Raw genomic sequence first — 14525 nt, forward strand, 5'->3', positions numbered from 1 at the left:
TCTCTAGTAAAACAGAACACAGGGAGTGAGCTTTAATCACTGTTTTAGCTTTGGGAATCTAAATGACTTTCTCTTCTAATGGATCTGGGAGTTTCATCATGTTTATATTCCCCAGAGCCAGAACTGAATACTTGATACTCAGGTACTTTTTTTCTTTTTAAACTGATTAGATCTAGGTTTTTAGGATGCGCTGCAAACAGTTTTATATGCCTGTGTTCTTTTCTGATTCTGTTTCCTTCTTTTCCCTCTCCCCTACAAGTAATGGGACCCATGACATTGCCTCACTTATTTCACATTAAGTCTGGTTCTGTTAGCACTGAGTGGTTGCTGACTTGGGTAGGTAGGCTCTTTTGAGCTTCCTGCAGCTTTTGCTGTTCTTAGTTTGTGAGCTCCTGAATCATTACTACGTCTTTCTCCTTTTTTCCCCACTTCCTTTAGAATATATACATTCTTGACCACTTGCTATTCTCAGCTTTTTTTTTTTTGGTTACAGTACTACTGTCCCTGTTGCATGAATACATTTTACCTCATTTGGGAGAGATGGTGGATGGGCAGATAGGTAGCTGCCAGTGTTCTTAGTTGCTTAAAAATTTTTTAATTCCAGAATGTTTAAGTAGAGAAATCGAACTTATGGTATACTACATTAATTATTCCTCTATCTAAAGTTTTTTAGTTTCCTAAATTTTATCCTGGATTGTTAGATGATATTTTAAAATGATTTATATGTTGCCATATATATCTTTAGTCAACTATATGAATATAGTTGAATCAAAAAAACTTAAGAATAAGATTGTGTTTAAATGTTTTCAGGCAATGGACATCTCTTTGGAGATTTTTTTATTATGGGAACCCCTTCAAAACCATCTTGCTCATTTTAAAATTTAATCATTTTTCTGAAGATTGTTCTAGTAAACATTTACATATTATTTTTTAAATAGCAAAATATGAAGACCTCTATGCATTTTCTTATAATCCCAAACAAAATGAGTCTGAACGTGTGCAGGGTTGGCAACTTGTTGACTTGGCTAAGGAATATAGAAGAATGGGAGTTCCCAATTTAAACTGGCAGTTATCTGATGCAAATCGAGACTACAAGGTAAGTCTGGGTTTGGTACTTTCCCTGAGAGAGGCCAAAGTCACTTGTGTTTGGGAGAGAAGGGCAGAGATTAGGAAGGGAGAGGAGAAGGGATCAGAAAATGATGTGTTTTAAATTTTATGTTTTAAGTGTTGCCATCCACTGTGTAATATTGTTTCAACCAGTCACATTTTGCAATGCATTATTTAATGTGTTGTAACCAAAACCCCATTGTAAAGTCAAGAAGCCTTGCTTTAAGGTTGTCTGACTGGTTACACATTTATGACTTAATATTATCATTTTGGAACTAACCGACTCCTGTAACACTTCACCTGACATCTTCTGTTTTTAAAATTAAAATATTGTACATTCCCAGGGTGCCTCCCCACCCCAAATTAATTTTTCAGTTAGTAACAGAAAAAGAGAAATGTATTCTATAATTTTGACAGTATGGTAATGAGATGGATCATTTTATTTGTTTGGAGTGTTGTTGTCTCTCTCTGTTGACTTTATTTACGTTGTTGTAGATATGTGTGGAGATTTTTGGGCTCTTTTCTTCTCATCAGTTCATAGAAATCTTCCATGTCTCTTTGTGTTCTTCATATTTATCATTTGTTCAACCTTCTTTTAATTGTGGGGCAAATATTTTGTTTGGGCATACATAATGCTGGGAGTATTTTTGTTCAGTTGGGTCTTTTCTTGCAGTGGTTAACCTTCTTGGGATATAGTTCCAATAGTAAATCTCAGGGATATGGGAAATGGACAATTTAGTAACTTCTTACGTAATTCCAAATTGTCTTTCAGGAAGGTTGAACCAATTTATATCTCTACTGGCAGTAAATTAGCACATCTATCTTTCCACAGCTTCCCCAAAAGTTTTTTCTATTTTTTAGGAACTTTGCTAGTTTGATAAATATGAAGTGATGCCTTGGGGGTATTTTGATGTGGTTTTCTTCTGATCATTAGTGTTTTGGGACATTTTTTGGGGAGGGATCAGATAACTTTTAAAAGTAAAATCTATATGCAGAGTTTTCTTTTGGTAGCTTTTATGTAGATTATTTTTGGAATATGAATCAAATGTTTAAATTTAGTTGTTCTATTTCAGATTTGTGAAACCTATCCCAGAGACCTTTATGTTCCTAGGATAGCAAGTACACCAATAATTGTTGGTAGTTCCAAGTTCCGGAGTAAAGGAAGATTCCCAGTACTGTCATATTATCATCAGGATAAAGAGGTAAGAACTCTTTGTTTTTCTTTTCATTGTATTACAATCTGTATTCAAATTTCAGTGACCCAAAGTGACAGAAACCAAGTGTAAAAACTTAATATTCTTAAATGCTTTTGCTGACAAGAGAAACCATGTTTCCTTTTCTTTATGAAGTTTTTAAAACTTTCAAGTAAAACAGACAAATTAGACATCTAGTAATTTATAGTGTCTTAAGATCATAAATTTATAACTAGAAGTTACCTCTAAGGTCATGTGGCTTAACCCCATTATTTTACAGGTGAGGAAATTTAGGCTTCCAGAAGTTCCTCTGGTGAACTTCTGAGAGGACATGAACGAAAGCTATCCAAGGATAGGCAAGCCTTTCTGGGTTTTGATCTGCATCATTGGAGGGACTTCCAAATCAATGAGCTCACATATCCCTTTTGAGTAGTTATAGATTTTGAAATATACATATGCTGTTGCAATACCAACTGCCTATTGGATATTTCTAATTGACTTTCCCAGGGACATCTCATCAGAGCTCATTATCTTTCCTCTCAAATTTACATCTCTTCTAAACTTTTCTATTTCTGCTGGTCACTTAATCAATAGGTACTTATTAGGCACTTATTATGTATCTGGCACTATGGTAAGTTCTGTAGATACAAGTAAAAAGAATGAAACAGTTCCTACTCTCAAGGAGCTTATATTCTAATATGGGAGACAATAGGTACTAATAAAATATATATACAGCATAAACATAAAGTTAATTACATACAAAGTAGTAAATGCAAGGCTGTTTTGGAAGGAGGACACTAGCTTTTGTGGGGGTTCAGGACAGGCTTATTTCATGTGGAAGATGTTTGAGCTGCTTCTTAAAATAAGAGGACCTGGGGCAGCTAGGTGGCACAGTGGATAGAGCCCCAGCCTTGGAGTCAGGAGGACCTGAGTTCAAATCTGACCTCAAGACACATACTTCCTAGCTGTGTGACTCTGGGCAAGTCACTTAACCGCAATTGCCTCAAAAACAAAACAAAACAAAATAAGAGGACTTAAATGAGGTGAATGTAAGGAGACAGTGCATATAGGATGGCTATTGTAAAGGAATAGAGATGACAGACAGTGTTGTGAGGAAAGAGAAAAAGTCAATTCGGCTGTGTTGAGGAGTATGGGAGGGGAAAGTAATGTCCAACAAACCTGAAAAGATAGGTTAGGTACAGGTTGTATAGGGCTTTAGAAGCCAAACAGAAGAGGGAGACCAACTTGGGCACTGTTAAAATAATCTAGGTAAGAGGTGATGAGAGCCTGAACTAAAATGGTAGCTTAGTGAGTACAGAGAAAGGTTGGATGTGAGCGATGTGGCAAAAGTAGAAATGGCAAGATTAGGAACCATAACCAGAAAGTGGTGGTGCCTTCTTCAGAAATAGGGAGAGTTTACAAGAGGGAAAAGTTTTCAGGAAAAGATGATGAGTTCAGCTTTGGACATGTGGAGTATATCATGTCTCTGGGACATCAGTTTGAAATATCCAGTAGACAATTGATAATGGAGGACTGAAGTTCAAGGGAGAGACAAAGTCTGGATATGTATAGATCTGGCATTCATCTGCATAGAGATAATAGTTAAACCCATGGGAACTGATGAGGTTAGCAAGAGATCATTGAGGGAGAAGAGAAAAAAATTTCCAATAAATCCAGCCAATCCAATATATATTAAGTGCCTGTGGCATGTGAGGCACTGTGCTTAGCATTGGGAATGCAGTTAATAAAAAGAAAAACAGTCCCTTCCCTAAACAAGCTTATAGTCTAAAGGGGGAGACAACACACAAAAGGAGAGAGGAAAAGGGGGCTGAGGGGACAAGGGCAGATGAGATGGGACACCAGAGGGTACTCAGTGCATAAACATCTTGTTCTTGGAGTTGAAACCAGGCAGGGCAACAGATGCAAAGTGGAGTGATCTGAGAGTCCAGTTTCTGCACTCTATAAGGAAGGCATTGGGAGAAGTTTGGTACTCTGCCCTCTGAACAGAAGGGAGAGGAGACTGGGGGAGCTGGGGTCAATCAAGGCTTGAGTTAGCAACATGGTGGTGAGTTTAGAAGTGATGAGGTTATTCTGAGAGGGGCATCTTGTTCCTTGGAGTTGAAACCAGGTAGGGCAGCAAATGCAAAGTAGAGAGCTCTAATGCACAGTCTTGAGGAGGACCAGCAGTTAGTTAGGAGTCATATCATGATAGGGATGATAAACCAGCAAAGGAGACTGAGGATTGTTCAATTAGGCAAACTAGGAAATGCCCAGATATACATCTTCATTGTCATATTCAACTCCTCACTCTCCCTCATCCGAGATATCAGTTGCTAAATCTTGTTACCTCCACAACATTTCTTAGCTGTCCTCTTCTCACTACCCATAGTCACCACATTAGTTCAGGCCCTTAATCGTTTCTTGCCTGGAATATTATGATAGCCTCATAACTGGGCTTTCTGCTTCAAGTCTCTCCTCCAGTCTAATTCATTCTTCCCATCGCTGCCAAAGTGATTTTCCTTAAGTGTAGATCTGGCTATGTCCTAACTCAGTACACACCAATGACTCCTGTTGATTCTAGGATAAAATATAAACTCCTCTTTTTGGCTTCTGAAGTCCTTCACAACTTGGCCCCAACTTACCTTTCCAGCCTAATTTTATACTACCACTCATCCCACTCTGCAGTTTGCCCAAACTGACCTTCTTACTGTTGCTCAAATACAGCACTCCCATCTCCCATCTCCAGACCTTTATACTGGCCATCCTCCACATCTGGAATGCTTTGCCTACTCAAGCATTCCTCCTACAAAAAGTCTTTCTTATTCTTCCTAGCTGCTAGTATATTCTCTTTCTACACTGTCTTCTGTTTATTTTATGTTTATTTTGTATTTACTTGTATTTATATATGTTATCTCCCCTAATGTAATGTAAGCTCCTTGAGAGCAAGGACTTTTATTTTTGTCATTTTATCATATGCTCTTAGCACAATGCCTGGCACGTAATAGATTTTTTTTCCTTCCATGAAATCTACTTTTTCTCCTTCTCTGTTCCCTCTTTAGAGAGTAAGAAAGACAAACCCCTGTTATAAACATGTCTAGTCAGGCAAAACAATTCTAGCATTGGCTATGTACAAAAAAATTTTACATGTATCTATGTATCTCAAACCATACTCTGAATCCATCACCTCTTTATCAGAAAGCAAGTAGCATAGTTCTTCTGGAATTGTGCTGATCAGAGTTCCTAAGTTTTTCACGGTTATTTGTCTTTACAATATTGTTGTCATTGTATTTTTTCTACTGGCTCTGCTTACTTCATTCTCCATCAGTTCATATACATCTTCCTGTGTTTCTCTGAAATCATCATCTTCATTTAATATATATGTGTGTGTGTGTATATATATATGTGTGTGGTAATATATATATATATAATATAATATGTAATTTTTCCCCCACTTACATGTAAAGACAATTGTTAACATTCATTTTTAAAAATTTTATGTTCTAAATTCTTTCCTTCCCCTTCCACTCTCTGAGACAGGAAGCAATTTGATATAAGTTATACATGTACAATCATGCAAAACATTCTTATAAATTTGACTCAATTATCTTTATTTGAGAAATGAGGCCTTTATTAGAGATACTTCCTATAAAAATTGTTTCCTAGCTTTTTGCTTTCCTTCTAATCTTGGTTGCATTGGTTTTATTTGTGCAAAACCTTTTTAATTTAATATAATCAAAATTATCCATTTTGTATTTAGTAATGCTGTCTCTTTCTTGTTTGTCATAAATTCTTCCCCTTCTCCATAGATCTGACAGGTAAACTATTCCTTGCTTTGCTAATTTGCTTATGGTATCCCCTTTTATGTCTAAATCACATACACATTTTGATCTTATCTTGGTATACCATGTGAGATGTTGGTCTGTACCTAGTTTCTACCATACTGTTTTCCAGTTTTCCCAGCATTTTTTGTCAAATAGTGAATTCTTGTCCCAAAAGTTTGGGTCTTTGGGTTTGTCAAATACTAGATTTCTGTGGTCATTTACTACTGTGTCTTGGGTACTTAATCTATTCCACTGATCTGCCACTCTATTTCTTAGACAGTACTGATGATTACTACTTTATAATGTAGTTTGAGATCTAGTATGAGTAGGTGACCTTCCTTCACTTTTTTTTCCCATTAATTCTCTTGATATTCTTGACCTTTTGTTTTAACAGATAAATTTTGTTTAGATTTTTTTCTAGCTCTATAAAATACTTTTTTGATAGTTTGATTGATATGACACTGAATAAGTATATTAATCTAGGTAGAATTGTCATTTTTTTTTTGGCTTGGCCTATCCATGAGCAGTTAATATTTCTCCAATTGTTTAGAGTTGTCTTTATTTTAATAAAGGGTGCTTTGTTATTGTGTTCATATAGTTACTGTGTATAATCTTGGTCGGTAGACTACCAAATATTTTATGTTGTCTGTAGTTATTTTAAATAGGTTTTATCTTTCTATCTCTTCCTGCTGGATTTTATTGGTAATATACAGAAGTGCTTCTGATTTTTGTGGATTTATTTTATATCCTGTGACTTTGCTGAAGTTTTTTAGTTGATTCTCTAGGGTTCTCTAAATAAACTATCATCTGCAAAACTATCATCTTCATTTCCTCTTTCCCTATGCTTAAATTTCTTTTTCTTGTCTTACTGCTATAGCCAGAATATCTATATGTAGTATAGTTTATTGATTCATAGAGGTGAAAATGGATATTCTTGCTTTTTTAATTCCTGATCTTAATGAAAAGGTTTCTAGTTTATCCCCATTACATATATTGCTGGTACTTGGTTTTAGCTAGATACTTCTAATCATATTGAGGGAAGATCTGCTTATTTCTGTGCTTTCTTATGTTTGTAACAGGAATGGGTATTATATCTTGCCAAAAGCTTTTTATGCATCTCTTGATCACATTTTTTTTTATTAGTGTGGTCATTAATGTTTATAGTTCCCCAATATTGAACCAGTCCTGTGTTCTTAGTATAAATCCAACCTGTTCATAGCATATAATCTTTGTGATATGTTACGGTAATCTCCTTATTGATATTTTACTTAAAATTTTTGCATTGATATTGACTAACGATATTAGTCAACACACATGGTAGGTCCTTAATAAATGTTTGTTGATTAATTGGTTAACCCTTTACCTATACCTGAAATGGCAGACTTCACTTAGAGAATAATAATAATAACAACAGTGATGATAAGAACAGTGACACCAGCTCACATTTATATAGCACTTGAAGGTTTGTAATGGTACTTTATGTACATTATTTTATTTGATTAAATGTTATAAACTAAAATTATCTCGAAAATGAGAGAGGGTCATTAGGTTGGGGCATATATTATTCTTATATATTCTTCAGACCTATGATAGTCTTAAAAAAAATAGAGAAGTGGATATTTTGAGCACAGTCTTTGAGACAGTGTCTTAAAACTTATGTCTTTCAATTGGTATTGCAAACTCATTTTTAAATTAAGTAAACATTTTTTCTTTTTCCTTTCTAGCATTTCTAAAACATATTTTAGTGATATTTAGATAATTTGTATTTTTCTCCCTCCCTCCCTTTTTTTTTTTTTTTTTTTAAATTTAGGCTGCCATTTGCAGATGCAGTCAACCTCTCTCAGGTTTCAGTGCCAGGTGTCTGGAAGATGAACATATGTTGCAAGCCATCAGTAAAGCCAACCCCAGCAATCGGTATATGTATGTCATGGACACCAGACCTAAAGTATGTATGTCTAATAGTGTGGAATAGTATATCTTTTAAATAAAATATTCCTAACTGCTGAAATGTAAGTTGTGAAAAGGGTGCACATTTTTATCTTTAGATCTCAATTTAAAACTCAAACTTGTGACGGTAAAGTTGTTATAAAATATTTTAATCTTCATTGAATATGAATTGCTGTTTTTGCCTTGTTGCTAGTTATGATCCCCTATTTGGCATTCAAGTGGATACTAGCTACAAAAGGACAGGACTACATAGTCATCATATACAGGAAGCATTTACCTTCTCTTATTTTAAAGATTTTTTTTTTCTGAAAATGGGAAAAAATATAGAAGCAGGCCAAAGTGGGGATATATTCAAAACCACTTCCTTTACTGCACATATCTTTGATGTGGAGACCCATGATAAACCTAGAAAGAAGCCTTAACAAGTTCAAAATTAGCTATAACCTTCAAAGTTGCTTAAGTTTCAGGTGACAGATTAAAATATAAATAATTGAGGGATAGGGGATAAAATATAAATAGACTGGTCTTGAGATAGCTTTTTATGGAATTGAGATAAGAAACACAATGCAGTATAATATTTAAGAAATATCTTTTAGATAATATGTTAATTGTAATCTTTGTCATAGTCAGTTGTAGGTAAGGTTTATTATAGCAGCAAAGATAATTTGTTTTCTTCTTTTGGGGATTCTCTGAAATAAAATTGTCATTAGGCATTCTTGATTAAATTTCTAAGAGTTTTCAGTACTTTAAACTCTTTCCTAAGTATCTCACTAGAGAGTATGAATTTAGAGTTACTAAACTATGACATATATTGAAAAAAATAGGGTCTCCAAACCTATAAAAACCATTTTTCTATCTGTTTAAAAAAATTTGTTAAATCTGCCTTTATTACATACTACATTAATTACATATATCCATCATAAAATTAGAGTATACTTTAGATGGAGCTTACCATAAGGTTTTATGATTCAAGTCTTAGCTTACATGGAGGGCTAAGCTAAAATTGTTTGCATGACAAAATAAAAATTTTGGAAAATTCATTCAAAAGTGTCAATTTAGTGCACTAACTGGTTACTTGATTAGATTCTTATACAATGATACAGTCATCACATATCAGAGCCTAAGAATTTTTAAAACAACTGTTTATCTGATTTTTAAAGATGTCATAGAGTAGGACATGTAACTTTGTGGCTTTTTATTTGCTTTAAATTCAGAATGTATTCCCATTAAGCCTTTTTTTTTTTGACAAGTGGTGAGACATCTTTTTTCTTTAACCTCAAATATGAGAAAAGTTAGGCAATATACTTCCTTTGGAACTCTAAAAACAGGGTAAGAAGAAGCAGTAACCATATCCTCTTTCAAATTATATTTCTGCTCTGACCCTTTTTGCCTCATAGGGACTAAAATTATATCCATCACAATATATTAAATAGTATTGCAGCACATCAGCCCAGAGTAGTACCACAGGATAAAAACAATTTCCTAGCAATGCACAGTGATCATCTTTAGTATTTTTTGGTGTATGTGTATGTAACCTGTGAACCTTCGAAAATTTGGTTATTCTGGCGTTCTTCATTTGTTTCATGGAAATTTTGTATGAAGAGTGATTATTTAGTTTGTTAGGTTCTAGCATCTCTGTTTTGCATGTTTTTATACTTAATTGATGTAGCAATTTAATAATTGTGATTGTGATAAGTAAAAATTGTATGATATGTAAAAATGATGCGTTGTAAAAATTTACCTGATCTGTTAAGCAATATGAGCAACTATTCACTCTGTTAGATTGTAATTTTCACAATACCGGAAATATTTATGTAATTTTTCTTAATTGTAGGGCAGCTTGAATGATATAGATTGGCCCAGACACAGACATTTACAAAATAATGATTAAATTATATTTCAGTGTGAAAAAATGTATGCTTATTTGAGTTGAGGCTCAATTTCCACGTAAAATGGATTTTGCTAATGATGTGGATTTGTAATGTCAACTTATTGCCATACAGGAGTACAAAGCACATTTTGGAAGATGGGGCTCTCTAGATGTCTTCCTTTTTAGTAGTGCTAATTGGAGAAATTCCCTAACTAATAAAATAATGAACTTTAATTAGAAGTAAATGTGCATAAAAGATTTAGGAAAATAGATGGAGAGTTATTTTAGGAAACACTGAGACAGAGGAATAAAAATATTATACAATAAATTCTCATTTACCTGACTTATAAGGTTAAATTTTGATATATAGGCTTGGCACCTGAATAAGTTTTTCTTGGGTACAATAAGCAAAATTAAAATCAATTCATATAGGGTGCTGAACGTTGAACTAATTTTAACTTTCCAATTACATTGTTATACATAACATTACTTTTAATTTTTATTATAGCATCGCATGCAGAGCTGGTGGGCTTCAAAAAAGGACACTGGCAGAATTGTAGTGAGGATTTCTTCAAAAACCTGGAGAGATGAGAAAATAAAAGAAAGCCATGAGAAAGTGCGAGTGAGCGATCTAGAGCCCAAGACTATTTATTCTTAGGCAGATTTTGAAAGGAATGATAGTTGTTTTAGACATAATTTACTTCATTCTGCAGTCCCAAATGAAAAAGAAGTGGTGAAAAGGAAGATGAGTTGAACTTAATGGCTTAATATTATGAAGTACCAAAGGGAAGAAAATGCATAAACTAATAAAGCTTCTAATTTGTGAAAATGATTTTTTTTTAAAAATTATTTTTTTAGGACCAAGAGTGTTGGTGACATTTCCAGTAAAAAAGTCTTTAGTTTTATATTTTTGTCTTAGTTTAATGGGTGGAGTCATTGGTTAGAACTAGTTCTCATTTAGTTAGTAAATATAGCAATTGATTATAATGTAAGACATTTAGAAAAGCAGGTTTGAGTATGATTTACTCTTTATGCATATAAATTTCTTTAATTCTCTCTTCTTTGTGTACTTGTTTTTAGAGAGAAAATATACTTTCCTTTGAATGTTTTACTAGTCAGACTTGAAGTCAAGTAGTGATAATTTTGGAAGCATTTTTGTATGTGGTTCCATTTAAAAAATAACTTAGCTATCACATGCAATGAATCAGTGAATGAGTAGCTCTGCCATACATAACAATAGTAGTTGTCAGCCTATGGGCCAGGTCAAATGTTTAAGCTGCCTTCTTTTTTGGCCCATTAAACTGCTTCTTATAAACATTATAAGTAAATTTAATACTTTTTTCCTATTGCATCATGAAATATCCAGAAGGCTTAGATGAACTACAAATATGTTCATGCCTTTATGTTTAGGTATAGCAATTTAATTATTGTGATTCTAATAAGTGAAAATTGTTCTATATATGAAAGTTATACACTATAAAATTTTGACTGGTATATTAAGTAATAAGACAGCTCAAATCTGACCTCTTCAGTCCTCAGTCATGAGGTGTTTACTCTCTATTTATTTAACATGTGGCATTTTTATCTGGGATTCCTGTTGAAAAGATTTATATTTTTCTAGCATTATTTTTCTTCATTATTAAGAAAAAACCAGTAACATTTCCATTTGTTTAAAATAGTCATTTTTTAATTGATAGATTTTATTAATTAAATTTAGCAAGAGAACAGTTTAAATATCTGTTAGCTAAAAATGGTATACTTTCATCTTTTCATGAAAATTTATAATAAAAAATTTTTAAAGAAAGTAGACAAATAACTTTTAAAAAATAAACTTTGTTTTAAAAATTTTTTGTTTTCTTTTATATTTTAGCTGAATGCTATGGCTAACAGAGCAGCTGGAAAAGGTTATGAAAATGAAGATAACTATTCCAACATTAGGTTCCAGTTTGTTGGAATTGAAAATATTCATGTAATGAGATCTAGTTTGCAAAAACTATTAGAAGGTATGATTTATTACTGCTCTACAATAATGTTCTTTTACAGCTTTTCCTAGAAAGTTATGCTAAAAATAATCAGTACAACGTAGTAAAGACCTGTGATTTTAGTTTATTCCTTTTTAATATTAGCCTGCTTTTGTGGGTGTTATGTATTGGTAGGAAAATCAAGTCAGGCTTGTTTCAGTTGATAAGTCATGTTAGAAACTTTAAAAAAATTAAAAGTAGTTTCCTCACCTATATCTTAAGGGATTACACCAAATCATTTTTAGGTTCGTTTTAGCTTCAAGTCCTATGATTCAATGATCCTGCTTGTTTTTAAAACTGAAAAAAAAGGAATGAAAATTTTTTTTTCCACAGAAAATCATGTCTATTTATTTGATCTGGTTTGATATTATAGTTGTACCTCTATAATCAAGCATTTTCCAGTGTGAAAATAAAAGTAGTAGTTTTACTTTCTTTCATACTAGGCTTGAAAAAGAGAAGTAGAAATTCTATTATTTTTCTAATAAAAATGCCTTTTATCTTTTCTAGTCAATGGGACAAAAGGTCTTTCTGTGAGCGATTTCTTTTCGGGTTTGGAGAGCTCTGGATGGCTTCGCCACATCAAAGCTGTTTTGGATGCTGCTATCTTCTTAGCCAAAGTAACTTTTTACTTTTGTAATTAAAGTAAGGAGATCTGTAACCTTACTTTGTGTTTTTGTGGGCACAAAATAAGATGCTTCAATATCTACCTGATTTTCTAATTACCTTTTAGTTTGCTTGGAGCAAAATTGTTCTAAACACTTCAAACTATAGTCTAGTTGCTTTCTAACTTGATTAACACTGAGATACTATTCTAAAAGAATGAGGCTAATTTTTAAAAATAGATGTCAGAATTTCTATGTCCAAATGAATGTTGTCCTTAAGAAGGTATTTACCTTGTAGAATTATTTGCTTATTCCAATAATTGCCAATTACCTTCTGAACTGATGGTACTTTAAAAAAAAAATATCCTTGATGGTGTCAGATCTTTGCATTATGAGGGTGAATTTCACTTTTAGAAAAAGCTGAAATCATGACCAGAACAAAGTTTGCTCAGTAAGATGGTTTATGAGACTAGCTAATATAAATGTTCAGGGACCTAAAGTATTGACATAGTGAAGAAAGATTCATTAGGCTGATGTTCACTCTTCATGTGGTATGTAGAATTAATCAGAAACTAAAGAATTTCATCACCGTAATTCTGTTAAATGAATGAATAGCTCTATCACGTATTTATTAAACACATACTGTTGTCACGCACTATAGTAATCTCTGACCCTTTTAACCTATTTATGTATCTAGTAACTGTTTAGGTAACTCTTTGTGCTGTCATCATGGATATCCTCCTTAACTGCTTTGTGTATTCCATGTAAAAAAAAACAAAACCCTCCAGTCTTGATGTTACTTTGTGTACAAAAGTATCTTTTTAACATAACAAGTTTAACACTTAATTGTTTTTTTTTTCTTATCACAAAGAATTTGATGTTATTCCCACAAAGAAAATTCATTGTTTTTTTTTTATACTGGCCTGAAACAATTGCTTGTGCAAGACTGAGTTGACTTGGAAAATTCTATCCCTTGCAATATGTCTCTGACCTTACTTTGATGGCTTTTCCTCTTTCATAATCACACTTGAAAATGAGTCTCATTGCTTTTGAATAATATTCATGTATATAAGATGATTTAGGATTCTGAGAGTTACAGCTCTTTTTTTCTAAATAAAAGTTTTACTAATGCATTAGTATTTGGACAAAGTTATTGTAGTGGGTATGAAAGGCAGACAGACATACCATTACAGGCTATAGGAAAACAAAAAAGGTTTTATTCATTTAAAATATTAAACAAGCCTCTGAGATTTAGGTGACTGACTAACAAATCCATAAAACAAATTAAATCTGGAAGATTAGATCCAGTAATAGTACCTACAGGATCACTGAAAGTAGAACTTTACATTCTTCTGTTCTTTCCTACTAATTCCATTAGCTCTTTCCAAAGAACAATGCTCTCAAATGATAATTAATTTCAAGGTCTTGGGAAACACTGTCATGAAGAATGTAGGTAGAAGAAATATTAACTTAGATTTTGGGGAGTTTTACTCAGGAAACATTTATGTTATTTTACCTAAACAAATTACAAGATTTATGTGCATCCTGAATACTGAATTCAAGGAAGGTTTATGATTCATAAGTTTTGCCAGTGGAAATAGTTCAGAACGAGCAATACAATATTCTTCCTAGCAAATTATTTTCCTCATGTTATATTTATAGTAAAGACATAAGGAAAATAATTTCACTTGCTTATTACATATCAAGGATGTCTATAGGTCTGATGGTGGTCTCATGGTTTAGCATCTACTTTATTGTGCTATACAGCTACTATTGATCTGTGTTCAGAAAACTATTTGTCTTTGGTCAGCAGTTTGAATTGTAGAAGTTAGAAGCATCTTAATTTTATGGACTTGAAATGAAACCTTAAGGAAGTTCTTAAGCAAGTCATGCTGTTGATTATTTGTGTGACTTTAGGCAGGTTAAGACTTTTTACTTTCTCCTTCCTACCACAGATTTTGATA

General features: G+C 33.0%; 1 protein-coding gene across 1 annotated transcript in view; it reads left to right on the top strand.

Moving 5' to 3' along the window:
* MTMR6 (myotubularin related protein 6) overlaps window positions 1-14525 on the top strand; it is a 53287-nt gene that overhangs the window by 23228 nt on the left and 15534 nt on the right. The window contains exons 4-8 of the mRNA XM_027835247.1: window positions 939-1096; window positions 2181-2309; window positions 7932-8066; window positions 11809-11941; window positions 12467-12576. Coding sequence (XP_027691048.1) covers window positions 939-1096; window positions 2181-2309; window positions 7932-8066; window positions 11809-11941; window positions 12467-12576 — 665 coding nt within the window. The remainder of the gene's footprint in view (window positions 1-938; window positions 1097-2180; window positions 2310-7931; window positions 8067-11808; window positions 11942-12466; window positions 12577-14525) is intronic.

This window comes from Vombatus ursinus, unplaced genomic scaffold, assembly GCF_900497805.2.
Source record: "Vombatus ursinus unplaced genomic scaffold, bare-nosed wombat genome assembly UNPS02014813.1, whole genome shotgun sequence".
Lineage (NCBI taxonomy): Eukaryota > Metazoa > Chordata > Mammalia > Diprotodontia > Vombatidae > Vombatus > Vombatus ursinus.